General features: G+C 43.8%; 1 protein-coding gene across 6 annotated transcripts in view; it reads right to left on the reverse strand.

The window, feature by feature from the left end:
• RFTN1 (raftlin, lipid raft linker 1) overlaps nucleotides 1-19015 on the reverse strand; it is a 205262-nt gene that overhangs the window by 170489 nt on the left and 15758 nt on the right. For 4 of the 6 annotated variants that reach the window (XM_032267221.1, XM_032267236.1, XM_032267226.1 and 1 more), the window contains exon 2: nucleotides 14014-14166. In XM_032267221.1, coding sequence (XP_032123112.1) covers nucleotides 14014-14158 — 145 coding nt within the window. In that variant the 5' untranslated portion in view covers nucleotides 14159-14166. Of the gene's footprint in view, nucleotides 1-14013; nucleotides 14170-19015 lie in introns of all 6 variants that reach the window. The other 2 variants (XM_032267225.1, XM_032267241.1) reach the window with 1 other exon arrangement.

Genomic DNA, 19015 nt, shown 5'->3' on the forward strand with positions numbered 1-19015 from the left:
CGATGACCTGTGAGCCCATGCAGACCTGTGAGCCCACACCCAGGGCACCTTCGATGACCTGTGTGCCCATGCAGAGCTGTGAGCCCATGCCCAAGGCCACTCAAGGCCCTCAAAGCTCAGCCTGTTGGCATCAGTAGCCCTGATGAGTCCACTTACTCCCAGGAAGCTCGTTTGATTGAGGCACCTTTTCTAATCTTTGAGCCCAAAGATTAGATTTGGTTTAGGATTTTCAGTGCCTCCTGCACCAACCAAACAGGGGACACGTCTCTAGGCATGCAAGGTCCAGCAGGCCAAAGACAAATAATAGTAAATCATGGCAGATGCTTCTCCAAGATAACACACAGACTCTATTATGCCCAAGCTGGCCTGGTTTCCAGTTATGGAAGAACAGATAGAAACCAGACTAGGACATTAAAACTCTAGAATTCGGTGGGATGTTTCAGCCACTGTTTTCTACATTGAGAGACCTCACCATCTTGGTCACCATCGCAGGCTCAATACAGAGCCTGAAAAAGAATAATCAGTAAATATTGAATGAATCAATTTTGTTGAGTAACCTTGCCAGACAAGACTGCTTTCTCCAAAAAGAAAAGTCCACCCAACAAGCTTGCCAGCTCCCTTGGGAATATATTATTATACCTGTCTTGTGCCAAAAGCAACACACATTCCTCATAGCACACGTTGTACTCATGCTTATAAACTAATTCTGAGCTTACATTAGGGATGCCCAAGTAAAATAATCCCTTTCCTTTTTTAAGAAGGCCCAATGAGGCTGTCAAACTAATGTATACTCCTCGTGATAAATCACGTGTATTCACCTGCAAAGTATGTTTATGCAACAGAATGGAAAAACATCTCAGTGGCTGCTAACTGTAGCGGATACTCCTTGCCCATGTAATTTTTATTTATCAGGAGACCTGATCTGTAAACAAAGAATAGCACGCCTAAGACACAGAACTGCAGAAATGGCCTTGTAGACTTAACGACACTGGCATGCAACTTGATGCCAGAATCACCTTTTCACACCAGAATTGCTTTTGAAAATATTTCATAAATAAAATTCAACAGGATTCCTGCCTTCTGAAGCACTGGTGAAATCTGGTCAAACTATAAGATGACAGTGGACCCAGTGAAATTAGAGAAAGCCTCTTCATAAAATTCTTTAAAGAAATATTGCTAATAATAATTAGTAGGGTACATAGAACATTAACTTGTTTTCTTTTCTGCTTTAACCAAATTAGATAAAAATTATTATCGCTACCTCAAGGCTGCTTTTATGAATCCCTGCAGAAAAATAATTTGGTTTTGCTTTGACAGATAACAGTCATCAGCAAGGAATTCCATTTTATTGAAGGCAGCTTTAGTTGCTGAAATTTACTGCTTGAATTACACACATACGCACACGCCCCCCCGCCCCCGACACACACACACCTGAGCCCGTTTTCACACAAGACTGAGTAGTGTTGCTTCTTGGTTTGGATTTAGAGTAGCTGGGAAAAGAGCATGAAGAGTTTTTACATTCAGAAAGGAATGCAAAGGAATGTAAAGAATGCCTTCCTTCCTTTTGAATCTAATCTTACTATTTCCATTAGTGAACATTTAACAATAATGTTAATACTAAGAGCAGACTTGGTTGCCACATCAAAACAACAATACCGAAGATGTACATAGTAGCTTTGCTCAGAAAAACTTAAAGCTACATCACACACATTATCTCATTGATCTTTTGAAAATCTCTTCAAACTGCAAGAGTATATTTATCTACTTTGAACACGTTTTATGGGAACTGATTTCTTTACTACTCTTTGCATCTTCTGTTTAAAAACAGGGTCTCTTTTTAACACACCTCCTAGCCAGAACCTCAACTCATAACTCATGCCTGTGACTTCCTTGCATGAATCTCAAAAACAAAAACCAACTCTTAGCAATTATAGAAACCGGAAACAAAAAATGAAACACAAGTAGGAAATTAAATAACTTATCTGCACCAACAATTGCTTTTGCCTAAACTGAAATTAAATAAATAGACACACACACACACACACATACTCTCCATGAGAACTCTGCCACACAATTTATTAATGAACAGTGAAAAGAAACAGAAGCCAAAAGTGGGTCAGGAGAAACTGTTTAATCTAATAGTCTGGAAATTATATTGAAAGGAACAGATGGTTTCACAGAAGTCAATGTTACCTAGAGGAGCAAGGAGCGATTTTCTAGGAAAGAAAAATGTTTCCGTACCCTACTGCATAAACTATTTTCAGCAAAGGAGGGAGTCTATATTCAGCACAGGATAAGTCCTGATATTGGCACACTTACAAAACCGGGACTAAGTGGCAGCCATCCACACACACTCAAGCTCAGACTTGGCCTTCTGAATCTGAGCTGGAGGTCAAACTTAGCCTGATTTTAAAGCCCGGAACAATAGAAGCCAGCACTACCCTGCAGTGGGTTACTGACCAACACTCATGTTCTTGATGCCTAAGGAAAGTGGTCCCCAACAGGTCATGGGGAGCATGACCTTTAATGTGGCTCCTGACCCTCAGAGACGCTGTGGGTCCCAGGCAGCAGCAAGACACAGGGCACATGGAGTTGGAAGACCTCCGTCCAAGCTGCGGCTCTGCAAGACAGGACCGCCCTACTTGTCAGGCTCCCTATTTGTCAAACAGAATGAAAAACATCTCTAGACTTGTAAGGATTAATTGAGCTAAAATATACCAAGCTGCATTGCAAACCACACAGCATAAGACAACACTCAACCACTCAGTTGCTATTCTCATCCCCACCGTCTATTATGATTCACCAAAATATGTAGCCAAATTCTTTCTAGAGCAGGGCTCAATCAAAAAGAGAGCCATCAAAGCTGGGGTCCTTGAATGACAGATCACAGCCTACCAATCTCAAAGCCACACCCGAGAGACCTTTGGTAATGGTCCGCATTGCTTAAGAGTAAAGGATTTGAAAAAGGCAAGCCTGAGTTCTGATTCTAGCTCATCACACATTCGCTGCTCATCACACATTCACGTGGGCACATTAGGTAACCTCACCGAGCCTTGTTTCCTCATTTGTAAAATCAGGATCCCTATAAGGATTAATTGACACTGAGCACCATGCATGCCACATTAGCTGTTATTACTGTTGCTACGTTAACAGTGATTATATCAACACCAGCGGCGTCCAAGTCCACGGCTCCATCATAATACATCATCTGTAGGGATCCCCAGAGGGGCCAGGGAGTACGCAGGGACAGAACAGCCTTTCTGCCACGAAGATGAAGGGCTGTGCCAGGAGGAGCCTCCCTCCAGGATGAGCTTAAGTTTGTGGGGATACAGGAAGTCCCGCTCCACCCAACTCTGATCCTGGGGTCTCCTGCCTCATGCAGCAATATCAAGGGCTGCTTTAAGCCTCCCTTCTAGCCATCCACCTTCCCTCCTCCAGAGCTTCTGGTTTTGCTCCAAGGTTTGTTGGTTTATTTGTTTGTTTTTACCTACAAAAAATGCCATCAACATCAGTGACTTTATGCTCAGTTCTACTGAAGAGCTGCAAATGTTATAGATGAATTTGTTATGTTCTAAACTGCAGGTATCATATTTAGAGAGAGGTAATAAATACCTCATTAAGGAGAGGCAAAACAAACACTTCAGAGTACTTGAGGCTCTATCTAAAGGAACCCCATGGTGAAACCCACTTTAAACCAAGAATCCTCCTGTAATGCAAATAAGTACTCATCCCCTCCAATTCTCTCCTTTGCTTTCTGTAGTTTGCTACCTTGGCCGCCCCTGTAAAGTGCCCCAATCCCACTGGGAACCTGTTGGCACCAGCAGCCAGGTATCCATCTAGCCAGCTCCCTGAGACATCACAGACTTAAGCTAAGTCTGTTGACACCTGTTCTGTAGTGTGAACTCTAGGGGGGTTAGCGACACAGAGCCAAACCATGTCACCAGGACTGACTTAATTGGTCTCGTGTGCAGCCGGCCATGGGAGTTTTTTTTTTAACAAAGTTTTTTGAGAATCATCGTGCCACTTTGTATTCTTATTTTTATTCCTATTCTTATTTTATGTCCTCCCAAATATATTCCAAGTCACCTAAAGGAAATAAGTTATGATTTGGTTGTAATATATAGATAGGGGTAAGTAAATATTTATGGAATTTATTTTATACTCAAAAAAATCACACTAGTATGATTTTTTCTGCCACCTCCATTCAAATTAAGAAACAAAATTGTACTCCACATGGTCTTTTAAGGTTCTTCAAGTGTGGTCCTTAGACCAGCGGCATCAGCATCACCTGGGAACTTATTACAAAAGCAGGTTCTCAGGCCTTGCCCCAGACCTACTAAATCAGAACCTTTGAGGCTGGGGCCCAGGACTCCACGTTTTGACAAGCCCTCCAGGCGATTCTGATTCACTCTCAAGGTTGAGAACCACTCCTTTAAGGTAATGATTAGTTTTAAAGGTTTTTTAAGAGATTGACATGGTTTTGGATGAGGCCATGGAAATGGCCTGTCATCTCCCTTCATGAAATCAGAAAGGCTAATAGTGCCAGGATTTATAACTCTCCATTAGGCACCCCAACACTTAGCTCCCCACAACTTTCGCTTCCTAATTTTCAGAATATAATGGAAATCCCGATTCATTTTTCTAGATTAGTCTTTTTTCCAGCCATGAAGGGAGACTGAAAGGGCAGCTTATATAAACAACGATTATCAGCTGCTTCTGTAGTTGTGTGTCGGGCTAACATGGCCCAGACTGGAGGTCAAAGAAAAACTGGACCTGTAGAAAATTTATCACGTGTTGTGCATGTCTTGAATAAGGAATGTCATCCGGTTATTACCATGACCACCCAAAATTTATATACAGAGTTTAAGGCTAGAATGCTGGTGGCCGAAATCCAAGCATGAGTCTGGTCAGCACAACGTCGAAGAAAACATCCCCATGTTCAGTTCTTAAAGTCCTCCTAGACAGGAAAACCACAAAGATGGGAATTCGTAAAATGCAGCAGTGTGGGCTGATCCTCGGAACTGTAAGGAGTGTCGTGGGAATGTCTTATAAGGAGGGGACTTAAGAACAGAAATGGAAGACAATCTTCAGAAAGAGGCGAAGGTGAATCAGTTACCTTTGAACTTTTCCATGTTGAAGGCCTTCAATTTAGTTTAAACCCACCACAGCACGCAGAAGAGCCAGGAAACCAAGAAAGCCAAAGTGAAAGCTTTGCTGTTCAGTAAGACTACAAGATATCCTGCAAAGCTCCAACAGCTTGGGGGCCTAGAGCAAGTTACTTTTATAACTGCTCCAAACTCAGTATCTCAATTTAATTTTTTATACCATGGGGGAGTCTCCACCCACCTCATAAGATTGTTGTCAGTTTGTTTAGAAGAGGTTAGTGTAACAGTAGGTGCTGATTAAAAAGTAACTCTGATTATTACCTATGAAAAATGAGGCCGGGTGCAGTGGCTCATGCCTGTAATCCAGCACTTTGGGAGGCTGAGGTGGGCAGACCACAAGGTCAGGAGTTTGAGACCAGCCTGGCCAATATGGTGAAACCCTATCTCTACTACTACTAAAAAATACAAAAAATTAGCCGGGTGTGGTGGTGTGTGCCTGTAGTCCCAGCTACTTAGGAGGCAGAGGCAGGAGAATCGCTTGAGCCCAGGAAGCGGAGGTTTCAGTGAGCTGAGATTGCACCATTGCACTGAAGTCTGGGTGACAGAGCGAGACTCCATCTCAAAGAAAAAAAAAATGAAGCTACCCACTCTCATACATTGTTGTTGGAAATGTAAAATAGTATAACCACTTCAGAAAACAGTTGTGCAATGCCTTACAAAGGTAAACATACATTTACCATGCAACCTAACAATTTCACTTTTCCATATTTCCCCAGCAGAAGTGAAAACATCCACACAAAACACTTGTGCATGGATATTTACAGTTTTGTTTTTTTCATAATAGCCTCAAATTGGAAATTTCCCAAATGTTCAACAGGAGAGTGATTCAACCAATTCAACCAATTGTGGCACATGCAAATAAGGAAATATTACTCAGAAACAAAAAGAAGTGAACTCTTGACACATACAACAGCAAGAACTCAATACACACAACAGCACGAGTTGAACTGCAAAGGCATTAGGCTGAGTTAAGGGAGCCAGACAAATCATACACCATATGATTCTATGTACATATTATTCAAAAAGAAGCAAAACTATTCCACAGTGACACACAGCAGATCAGCAGTTGCCTGGGTCAGGGGGAGGCACCTGAGGGAACTTTCCAGGGTGATGGAAAAGTTCTGTATCTTGAGTATGGTGGTATTTCTACAGATGTTCACACTTATCAGAACTCATCACCCCAGACACTTCATATGGGTGTGTTTCATTGGATTTAAATTATAATTCAATAAAGTTATTCAAACAAATTATCACTGAGACACACTTCAGTGGACCAGCAGTTGGCACTGAACTCTCTTTCATGTGCAGTTGGTAAGCTTTGAGTTGCGAGAGCTGAAACATTCTGGTCCCACTTACTATTTATTACCTGTCAAATCAATTTCTTCATCTGAAAAGAAAAGAAAAATAATACCTTCACTCCAGCTCTCAGGGCTACTTGAGTTATCATGTGAGAGCATTATTGGAAAATGCTTTAAAGCAGACTTGGCATCTGGCTGTGGGGCCCTTGTGCCATCCACCCAGGTGCCCAGCATACCCACATCCTCCTCTTCTTCCTGCCCTCCTTCACCTGCCAGGCAGTCCCTAGGACCACCTCCTAATCTCTCTTGCTCCCACCCCTTTCCTTGTCCCCACTGCCACTGTCTTGACTGAGGCCACCTTTGCCTGACCTGATGCCTGCAATGGTTTCTATATGGTTTCCTCTCCCGCAGCGTAGCCCCTTCCATCCTTCTTCATTCTAAATCCATAGAAATCTTTCCAGAATGAGAATTTGATATCACCCGCACCCCCTCCATCCTGAAAACCTTCACTGCTTTTGAGCCTAGACTCCTCAGCCCAACACCTAAGGCCTTTCATCATCTGGCACTACTTTCTTCTTCCCCAAAGAACATGCTCCAACCAAACTCAACTGCCTGCAGCTCCCCACATATGCACTGTTATCTCTGCGTTTTGGTCCCTCCCACAAGCTGTCCCCTCTTCATGAAAAGATTATCTTTTACCACCCTCTTCTCCCATCTTTTGCCTGACTAACAGCCAACTCTCCCTGGCACCAAATGTGCATAAAACTCCAAATCCATCTGAGGACTTCAAGCCGTCCTTGCCACACGGACTCCTCCATCAAGCCTGGGCTACCACCATCCCATCTGTCTCCATCACTCTAGCGTCAAGTACTGGTTCTTCATTTCTAAGACAGTTTGAACCAATGCAAAGTACCAATCTATGGTCTGATACTATGGACTGAATTGTGTCCTTCCAAATCATATGTAGAAGCCCTAGCCCCTAAAGTGACTACATTTGGAGTAAGAAAGTAATGAAGGCCAAGTCATGTCATAAAGACGGGGCACTAATGTGATGGGATTAGTGTCCTTACAAGATGAGACACAAGAGAGTTTGTGCTCACTCCTATTTTATCTCTCCCTTTCCCTCTGTCTTCTCCTCAACCCCCGTCTTCCCTCCTTCCCTCTCTGCCATGTGAGGACACATGCGAAGGCTATTGTCTGCAAGCCAAGAGAGCCCTGAACAGAACCCAACCATGCTGGCGCCCTGATCTCCAGGGTAGCAACTTCCAGCATCCAGAACTATGAGGAAATAAGCATCTGTTGTTTAAGCCAGTCTGTGGTATTTTATTACGGCAGCCCGAACTAACTACAGCAACCCAGGACACCTCCTGTCTGGCTTACCTACGTGTCCCCAAGACATGGCATCTGGCCCAAGGTTGACCTTCAATAAGTATTTGTGAAATCAATGAGTCATCCTCCTATGGTCACTATGAACCCAAGGGAACTCTTCATGATAAAATGGTATATTGTTATGAGTTAGAGGTACAGATTCTGACCTGAAACAGAGTTTTCCTCTCTGAAAACAGACTAGAACAGCGCTATCCTATTGAACTTCAGTGATGATAAAAATGTTCTCTATCTGTACTGTCCAGTAGCAGTCACCAGCCACACATGGCTGCTGAGCACTTGAAATGTGGCTAGTGTGACAGAAGAACTGAATTCTTCATTTTATTTTAATTAATGATTACATATAAATACCATGTAACTGATGGCTCCTATATGGCCAGTGCAGGACTGGACAGTTCAAGGAAGGCCCAAGCCCTGGGCACTGGCCTCATTACGCAGATTGCTTGCTGTGCCAGCTGTCCCCGGCACCAAATGTGCATGAAACACTGTTGATTTTCACAGAGCTGACACAGGTAGCTTTCAAGTGGTGTTAGAGTGGCCTGGCACAGAGAGGCTGGCAAAACGCACACATAAAAGGCATAATGAGGTACCATTTTGCAGAAATTGTGATGCTTTATGGGCCTCCGTCTGCGATGAAACCCATCAAAGGGCAGGTTCATCCCTGGGTGACCAGAGTTAATTGAAAATTTAAGACCCAATCAAATCACCCAGAATTGAGATTTTTGGCAGCTTATGTGCTTCCCTGTAAGATTCCTGCTGCTTTCGCCTCTGCCAACCCCGCAAGTGAGGCTGCATGTTCCAGTATCTTCCCCAACAGCACCGAGCTTTAAGCAAGGGACAAGCTCAACAGTGTTAACCGTGATCCTGACTTTTTTGAAAATGCACATGGTGCCCTTCCTACCTAAGCATCAGGTGGACATGGGCCAACACCCTTTCCCTGACTTGTATTTGCCCAAGAGTAAATAAGCACTTTATCCATGAAAAATCAGTGTAGAGTATCATTTAAAAATCTGCTATGGCCAAAACCTTATGGAAGAGGAATCTTCTTCTACCCTTCTACATGATAATAAGTTTTCTAACAACAACATTCCAGTTGGTGTTAACGCCCATTTGCCTAGCATCTTGGAGGCTGGCATCACAAGAGCTTTGATGCTCAAAATTCTAGAATTCTATATTTGAATTCTTCCCCCCGCCACTTCCTAGCACTGGCTCTTTGGGCAAGTTACTTAATCTCTCCGAGTATGCATTTCCTCATCTGGAAAAAGAAATGAGCGTATCCATCTACCTCACTGGGTTACTGCAAACATAAAATGACAGAAGAAGCCACACAAAGAGGAATATTCACAGCGACTTAACCTGTGACAACCAAAACCTGGAAACAACCCAAATGTTTATCAACAGGTGAATGGAAAAACAAACTGTGCTACAACCAAACAGTAGGATGCTACGCAGCAGTAAAACGGAAAAGACACCAAGCAACGCAAATGAATCTTTAATGAGTAGGCTGAGTGAGTGAAAAGAGCCAGGTTTTGAAAAAGAGTGCATACTATTTGATTTCATTTATGTAACATTCTGGGAAATAAAATCAGTGATGGAGTCCGGGTGGGGCGGCTCACACCTGTAATCCCAGCATTTTCGGAAGCTGAGGCAGGCAGATCACCTGAGGTCAGGATTTCGAGGCCAGCCTGGCCAACATGTGAAACCCCGTCTCTACTAAAACCACAAAAATTAGCTGGGTGTGGTGGCAGGCACATGGAATCTCACCTACACTGGAGGCTGAGGCACAAGAATCGCTTGAACCCAGGAGGTGAAGATTGCAGTGAGCCGAGATTGCGCCACTGTACTCCAGCCTGGCCAACAGAGCGAGAATTTGTCTCAAAAAAAAAAAAAAAAAAAAATCAGTGATGGAGAGCGTATCAGTGATTGTCTGGGGTTGGAGGGATAACAGAGGGTCGTGAGGAAACTTCTGGGGCAATGGAAATGTTCTGCATCTTGATGTGGTGAGGGTGTTGTGGGTTTGAACACTTTAAATATGTGCAATATAGTGTACTTCATTTATACTTTGATAAATCTGGAAAATTTCAGAAACATGAGATCAGGCCGGCCCAGCGACTCATGCCTTTAATCCCAGTACTTTGGGAGGCCATGGTGGGTGGATCACTTGAGGTCAGGAGTTTGAGACTGGCCTGGCCAACACGGTGAAAACCTGTCTCTACTAAAAATACCAAAATTAGCCATGTGTAGTGGAACACGCTTGGAACCCTAGATACTGAAGAGGCTGAGGTATGCGAATGGCCTGAACCTGGGAGGCAGAGATTGCAGTGAGCTGAGATTGCACCATTGCACTCCAGAGCAAGACGGAGCAAGACTCTGTCAAAAAAAAAAAAAAAAAAAAAAAACAAAGAAAGAAAGGACAACGAGGTAAGGATGTAATGTCCTATCACAGGACTGGACACATAGTAGGCACTCAACAAATGTCAGCTCCATTCTGGAGAATAAAGAATAATCTCATTAGAACTCCTGGGAGAAAAACATGAGAGACCACCAGGGAAAGGAGTCAGCATTTACTTCCAGGTTTACCAGGACCCAACTATGCAGGATAGGCTCATCTCAGCTAAAAAGCTGAACAAGGAAGGAAAACAGAAAGATAAACAAGGCTTGGTCCTTGCCCTAAGGGAAACACAAATAGGTTTAATATATGATGTAATCAAAGTGTCAAAAGGACGGTATTGACAAACTACAGGCGTGCACAAGAGAGTAATTCTAATAGAATGGTTGTCAAGAAGGAGCAATTCCAGGTGGGTGGGGTTCTGGCAAGCAGTAAGAGGTGGGGGCCTGTGCAGAAAGAGCTGCCTGCACTGAATGGGGAAGCAGAGAAAGGACGGTGCTGGGCGGCGGCAGCGGGCAATGCCATAGCACACTGCTCTGGGGAGCAATAGGGAGAGGATCTGCGAAGGGCAAAACCAAGCTACGGAAAGCCCTGAGCTCTGGCTTGAACCTCAACTTTATCCATCTGGGGGAACCCCCTAAAGAGTTGTATAGAATCAGATGTGGTTTATACAAGCAGGTCCTCTCTACAGGGCAACTTGGCCATTTATCAAGAGTGCCGACATTCGCATCCCTCAATTCAGTAATTCCTGAGGAAATAGTCAGAAATGTGTACAAAGATTTATGGACAACATTGCTTATCACAACATTATTTGTAATAGCCCAAAGCCCAAAATAACTTAAATGTCTAATAAAAGGGGACTGCTAAATAAATTATGGTATACCGAGTGATTAAATCATATATGGCCATTAAATCATACTTTCCGAGCACAGGGATGACAGGGTGCACACCTCAGTGTACAACGCTAAGTTGCAAAAAAGCAGGGTACAAAAATATCTGGTGAGAATTCATTCAGCAAATATTTACTGATTATCTATTAAGTGTCAGGCACTGTCCGAAGCACTGAGGAAACAGGAGAGAATAAAAGAGAGAAAATCCCTGCAGAAGGGATTCTACCTTCCAATGAAGGAAGGCAGACAACAAAGAGGAAAGAAATAGCAATCAGCAAGATATACAGCAGGTGATATGCAAAGAAGTGCGATGGAGAAAATCAAGAGGGGAGAGACATGGGGAATTGGGGAGAAGGTAGAAATTTTAAGGAGATGGTCAAGGAAACTTTCAGAGAGAAGGGAGTCAAGAAGATGAGCAAGGGCATCCTTGGGGAGGGCCTCCAGGCGGAAGAACAGGCAGTGCAAAAGCCCGGGGGAGGCCTGGTAGTTCACGAAAGAACAAGGCCAAAGCAGCAGAACACCAAAGACAATGAGAGAATGCGGTCAAGGGGAGCTGTGCGGCTCCCAGTGTGGTGGGAGCCACGGCAGAGCTCTGGGCAGAGGACTGGCAGGGTCAGTAGGAGAGGAGGGCAGGAGCCGGGAGGCCACATGGGATGTCCCCTAAGTGCTGTCCTAGCTCATTATAATGGGTACATGTTTATTTCATAATCAGAAAGCAAAAGATAATTCCATCAAGGACAGCACAATGCACAAAAGCAGTTCGGATGCTGCGGCTGAAGCTCAGGGAAACAAACAAATAAGGAGGTCAGGGAAATCATTCAGAGATCAGCTACGAAGCGGCAGGCAGGCAAAGCACCACATGGAATCCTCACGTGTCTTCATGTGTTCATGAAGGTTCTTGGGAGCAAACTTACTCTTCCTAATAATGAAAGACACATAACCACGATGCAAAAAAAAAAAAAAAAAAAAAAAAACTGCAAAAGGGAGAAAGAGAATCCCCCATCATCTCAGCATCCTAACAATACTTCACATCTTGGTATACTTCCTTCCAATCCTTTCTCCTAGAGAGGATTATTTTTTTTCCCTAATCCTCCCACAATGCCCAGCACGCTGTATGCACTCAAATATTCACTGAACAAATACATGGAGGACCAAATGCATAACCAACTTCTCTACATAACTGTGTGTTATGTTAGCTATAGTAGAGGCATTTACAGACGTGGTTTTCATAGGCTTGGGTGAAGGAACGGCAGCTGCACTCAGAGAGAAGGCATGGTCATAGGTATCCACACATTTAAGAGGGTGGTGGTGGCATGACTGACTCATCAAGGGCACTGGAAGGAAGCAACCTGAAAAGGAAGATCCTGGGTTCAGTTTTGGTGACTTCTTGGGGGGAATGCATAGAATACCCCTGAAGAGACTCTCAGTGGTCCTCTCTCAGGGCTCAAGAAGCAGTTGAAGCCTCAGCACAGAGACAGTCACAGCAGAAAGAGTAGCCGAGGAGGAATGGAGGAAGAAAAACACTTGCAGACATGCCAGACACCGTGCTAGAGCTTCACACAACTCCACGCCTTCTCATCTTCACAACGGCCCCACGAAGTGGACACCCGTGTTCCTCTCATACATGAGGACATACAGGCCTGCAAGGCTCAGTGATTTACCCAGTTCCTCTGAAGCAGAACCAGGACTCAAATCCATGAACATGAAGGCTTTTCCCACTCATTCTCCTTCCTGATCATAGAAGCTTAAAGAATACTCAGAATCCTAGGGAGAAAATGTGTTCAGATGAATTTATTACATAGTATCCAGTTTTTGCTCTCAAACTCCTGGGACCCAAAAAGAAGAGCGTGTTCTTCCTCTTCCAAAAACATGTCTTAAGTGTTTTCTAACTTATGATTAAAACCTGTTGTGTTCTTCTTTTTTTTTCATACGTATGAGTCTTCTGTCTCCCACCAAATAGAACACTCCAAGATGCCAGGACACAAGCCTCACGACCTCCCCCCACACTGGCCCAGCACTCTGCACACAGCAGGTGCTCAGCAAATGCTCTGATGCTTATGCTGTCCATCCCTTGACAGTCTTCCTGGGCCATTCCCTGTTTCCTTAGTCCTTGGACACTCGTATGGTAGGTGACCCGACTCCCTCTGGCTTAGCTGAGGCAAGGCCAAGCCCAGATGAATGAGTCCACTTGCAAGAGAGCAGACAACAGGCAGGTAAGTTTGGGTGGAAAGGCAGATGGGCAGACTCATATGAGGAGGGGAGGCAAACCTTCCCTCTCCACGGGGCTTGCTATAGAATAGTCTGCAAACTGGTTGGCTCATGGACCAAATTTAGCTTATCCATGTATATTGCTTGGCTCACACATGATTTTCATTTGTCAAAACTGTAATTAGTTGCTTTTTTTTTTTTTTTGAGACAGTCTTGCTCTGTTGCATCCAGGCTGGAGTGCAGTGGTGCCATCTCGGCTCATTGCAACCTCTGCCTACTGGGTTCAAGTGATTCTCCTGCCTGAGCCTCTTGAGTAGCTGTGATTACAGATGCCCACCACCATGCCCAGCTAATTTCTTATATTTTTAGTAGAGACAGAGTTTCACCATGTTGGTCAGGCTGGTCTTGAACTCCTGACCTCAGGTGATCCACCTCCCTTGGCCTCCCAAAGTGCTGGAATTACAGGTGTGAGCCTCCACACCTGGCCATTATTTTTCAAAAAGTGAGAGATTTCACACAAAAATCTGGATCTCTGTAAGCTGCCCCGTTGAGACAGGCCTGCCCTTTTCACTTCCTCACAGCCCCACCCATTCCAGCTCTCCAACTGCACCTCATCCCCTGCAGGCCTCTGCTGGAGACCCTGCCTGCCCCTGTCCACACGCACCCCGTGTACTCACCGGCACTCAGAGTCGTGAACTCCAGGAAACAGTATTCATAGGACACATCTATCTTGGTTTCCACCTGAGGCCTCTTCAAAGTTGAATAAATATTCCCAGGCCGTTTTTCATCACGTTTCTCTAACTTGTTCAATCCGCAACCCATTTCAGCAGCTGCTGGCCAAAGAAAAAGGTGGGGAGGTGATTTTTTTTCTGAGATTTTGTCTTTAAATACCCTGGTATAAAAGAAGCTGTAATTCTCCTGAAGAATACATGACAGACCTCAGCCTTTATGAAACTCACAGTATAATTTAATATATGACCTGAACACAGAGGGCTGTGCTCCGTACCCAGGCTGACTTCTGCTAAGATACTATTACCAGCCATCCTGAGATTTTTTTTTTTAATATGACATCAAAAGCATAGCTGTTTATATCTCTTTTTCCCCATCTGAGGAAAATAATACCCCCCACTGCCTCAGTTCCACTATGATCTGTATCCATGAATAAAAAATGGGATCTAAAAAGCAATATGGTGCATTATAGTGTCAGCCCATCTATAAAAAAACAAGAGTTATGTCACCTTCACTGTGGTCGCTAAGACAGAATAAGTTGTTGTTACAATTTCCAAACTCCAAGTCCTTTCTACCCTCAACAGTAATTATTTAGACAGGAATTATATTCATAAAACATCTCTAAAAGTAGATGGTAGTGTTTTTATGGGCCTTGTCTAAAAGTCCCCCTTTTTCTTCTTTTTTAGACCAAACTGCAGGAAATAATAGTGTGCGCCCATGCTCTTAGAGAGTCATTTTAGACCAAAATGAAAACTGACTGAACACTAATAGCAGGGATAGAGCAATTGGAAGCAGAAATCCACGTGTATTAGAGCAAAGATCTGTAGTTACAGTTTGAAAAGAAAATAAAGAATGCTAAAGTGATGTGCACATTAAAGTGAGCCCAGCTTCCAATCGTTCATGGGATTAAAAACAATGAAGGCTCTCTGTTTATTGGGGCAGAATGGCTTTCATTAAATAGCTTTTGATCCACTCCCCCAACTCCTGCAGAAGATATTTCCCTCTGTATACTAAGCATAAGTGATGTTTCCCTCCTCTCTGGGGTACCACTGCTGCCATCAGAATATATTTCACAAAAATATTAACCAGCCAAGAATATCACACACAGAAACACAGTGACCACTTCCTTTTAGAGATAAGAGTTTCCTTTTGCTTAATTCACTTACAAGGTACTCAGCTTCCTAAGGCAATTTGGCAAGCTCCAGAAAAATAAACTGAACCTCAAAAAAGCAACGAGGGCATGGGGCGGGCGGGGTGGAAGGAGGCAGTGTTACAACAGCCAGACTCTGCTTTTCAGTCATTAAAAAAAGTCTGAAAGAATGGATGAGAACAGGAAGGCTTACTTATGCCTTAATAAGGGAACATTAGTATCCAAAGGGCCAGAGCAGACATGATTTATGTGCAATCTGCATGAACTGATCACTTGTAAAATACTCTGTAGTTCTGCAGATAAAACAGCTGATACATAAAGGGCTGCATATTGAACTGCTGAAAAGCAAACCGGCTGGCATCCACTGGGGCAAAGCAGAAGAGAAATGAACAAGGAAGCTTCGAAGTGCTGGGGACAGGTAACCTGGCGAGATGGGCACTATTACCACTAGAACGGAACTGCAAAGAGCCCAAAGGCTCGCCAAATCACTCATTCATGCAGATTTACTCATGCCTACGATGGGCAAAGCATTATCAGCGATTCAGACCGTGTGGTTTTTGCCCTCAAGGAGGTTAGCCTAGTACAAGATGGGAAAATGGCAGGGGCCTAGAGAGGGTATTTGGGATGGGCTTTGCTGGACAGACTCCAAATGTGAGGATGCAGAGATGGAGGAACAGCAAGAGCAAAGGCACGAAGCTGCCCCATTTGAAGGGAAAGGGCAGGCAGCGCAGTTTGGAGAGGCAGCGTGGGGTTTCGGGTGTCAGAGACCTGGGCCCACCACTAGCCCATATGCCTTTGTGAGAATTAGAAAGAGGCGTCCCCTCCTCTGAGGAATGCAGCCCTGTCCCAGCCATGCCTTACTGAGCACAGCAAGGTCTAGATCTAAGTCCCTGTCTACCCACTGGGGACAATCTTTATAACTGTCTGTGGCAGTGCTGCTTCCATAGGGGGGAAGTTAAGCAAAATTGATTATGATTAGCTAGCCATATAAATAATTATGGAAATGGAGGCAAAGATTTCTTAAAGAGGACCCCTAACTACAAAAGAAAATTTTGATAAAGTGGGCTATATTAAGATTTAAAACTTCTGTTCCTCAAAACGTACATTAAAGAGTGAAAAGGCAATCCAGACACTGAAATAAGCATTTGTCAAGTGGTGCACTGGTAAACCAGCTCTCCAAAAAAGAGAGGAAGCCCCAGTTTGTAGTTTGCCTATTTCTGTGGTGTAAACACACCCACCATGGCAGATTTCAAGCTGCCAAGCATGATGCTACCAAAGGCAGAGTCAGGAAGAGATGCTAAAATCAGCTCTCAAAGGCCAGCGTGTGTTGGCTCCTGCACACTAAGGCATTCATACAACGAAGGACTCACATCCACCATAACCAGAGAACGCCTAACAAATTGATAAGGAAAAGATACACTACCCAACAGGTGAAATGCAGACAGGTGAAATGCCTCAACAAATACCCATGAGGATGTGCAAATGGCTAAGGAACATATGAGAAGCTCAGCTTCATGACTCATCAGGGAAGCGAAGGGAAGACCACAGTGAGATTTAAGGCATCTACCAGAATAGCTCAACATTTTAAAAACTGATAATACCAAGTGTTGACAAGTATAAGAAGTAAATGAAATTCCCCTACACTGATGATGAAATTGTGAATTGGTACAAACCACGTTGGAAAACTGACAATATGTTGGAAAGCTGAATGCACACCTATCCTGTGACCCAGAAATTCCCATCCTGGGTATATACTAACAGAAATGTATAGACATGGGCATCAAAAAATATGTACCAGAATGCTGACAGTAGTCATCCTGGAAACTGCCCAAACACCTTCCAGGAAAATAGATAAATACATGTGGGACATTCACACAATGAAATATTATAAAGCAACGAAAACATGGAAACTAAGATTACACGCTACATTAATGAAGCTCAAAAATAAAAAAGGAATGGGAGTGGGGGCAGCCAGACACAAAGGGTTACATTCTTTCTTACTCCCTTTATACAGAGTTCCAAAACAGGCCTCACTCATCTCCAGTGTTAGAAGCTGGGGTGCCGGTTACCCTTGGGAGAACAGTAACTGCAGAGGAGGATGAGGGGGCTTCAGGGTGCCAGCTTTGCTATTTCTTGATCTGGTGCCAGTTACACTGGTGTGTTCAGTTTGTGGTGATTCGCTGGGCCACTGAGCAGTCTCCATACTGATCTGTGTGATACTAAAATGTTCAAAAATAAAAAACAAATCTGTGACCTTACAAATGCACAGATACATCTCCAACAATAACGTTAGGATGGAATAAAGGCAAAACACAAAATCATCTATGTACTGGGTGTCAACTCTTCAGAATAAAATCTGAAGCAACATTACAGCAGGCATGTTCATCTGATGCTGGCTTATCCAATAAAGCCACTTGTGTATACACTACAGAGTTCTGAAAAGGAGAAAGGACTCTTCTCTCTATCAGGCTGGTGGCAGGTTCTAAAGGGTGGCGGTAGGGCCCTGCTGGAGACTGACAGGAGCAAGGCTGAGTAAGGCATGGGTGGCTGGCAAGCAAGGAAAGGCACTCACACCCACCCGGCTGCATTACTCAGGTAGACCTGCCTCACTCTGGAAGGCAGGGTGTTTGAAGACCTCCAAGAAGGAACCTCTTCCTGAAAATCCTCCCACTTTTGCTACCTTATTATGTAAATTCTAGTATTAGAGGTTCATTCCTTTGAAATCAGAATGACCTTTCCTAAGTATCTCCTTTGAAATGGCAAATACCTCCATGGGAAGGACAACAAACAAAGCTCATGGTAGCCACTATCACTTTAGTATGATTTTATTTTGTCTATCATTTTTAATTTAAATTTAATTTCTTTGATAAAGGACAGCTTCCCTGATAGCAGAAAGAAGAGGGTTACCAGGAAGAGAAGAAAGACATGGAAAGGGTTGGGGTGGGGATCAGGAGAGCACCAAGAAGCATTAGAAAACTCTTGTGATTCATAACTTTGAGTTTCAAGTTTCAATCAGACTGTCCCAATCTTGAGGCTTCCGCCCCAGCTCATCCCAAAGGGCACTGTGCTTGATATCACAGGACATAAAGGGGCTCTGAGAAAATCATCCGTATGATCAGGCACAGAAAAGATAAACAGTATGTTAAACCAAATTTGGCTTGAGGATGCCTCCATACTTGAGTTATTACATAAGGCATTGCAACTTGGCTTAGTAGGTGAACTAAGTGAAAGCCTAACTTAGGATGTAGACTATGTAACAAATAGCTGAGTCTTAGCCAATCACAGCAGCAGAGATGCAGTCAATCACAGGCAGCGAAGGAACGAATGCAACCAAGCCAGCTGTCTCTGTACCTCACTTCTCTTTTCTGTACAGAAAACACTGCCAGGATGTATTTCAGGCGGGTCACTGAATGTGTCCTGGTTTTGAGGCTGCCCAATTTACGAATTTTTCTTTGCTCATTCAAACTCTGTTAGATTTAATTTGTATCAAGTTTTTATTTAATAGCAGCCAGCAGCGAAACTGTAATATCATTGAATCCTTGGGTCTCACGTTTTAGAAACTGATTTCTCTGGAGTGCATGCAACCCTGGTTAAGCAACTGTTTTTAAAGCACAGCCCTCTCTGGACAGGGAGACACAGGAAGTCGTTGCTGGCCATCAAAACCTTAGTGTGAATGTGTTTCTCCTACACTTTTGTGTAGAGGCAGCTACCCTGCTCCCTGCTGCCACACCTGCATTCCTTTTATTTCTCTCCGGATTCTTCCACCAACTCCTACCCCTGTCAAAATAGGAAAGACTTTT

Source organism: Sapajus apella, unplaced genomic scaffold, assembly GCF_009761245.1.
Source record: "Sapajus apella isolate SASKATOON/1434 unplaced genomic scaffold, GSC_monkey_1.0 scaffold4, whole genome shotgun sequence".
NCBI classification, from domain to species: Eukaryota; Metazoa; Chordata; class Mammalia; order Primates; family Cebidae; genus Sapajus; species Sapajus apella.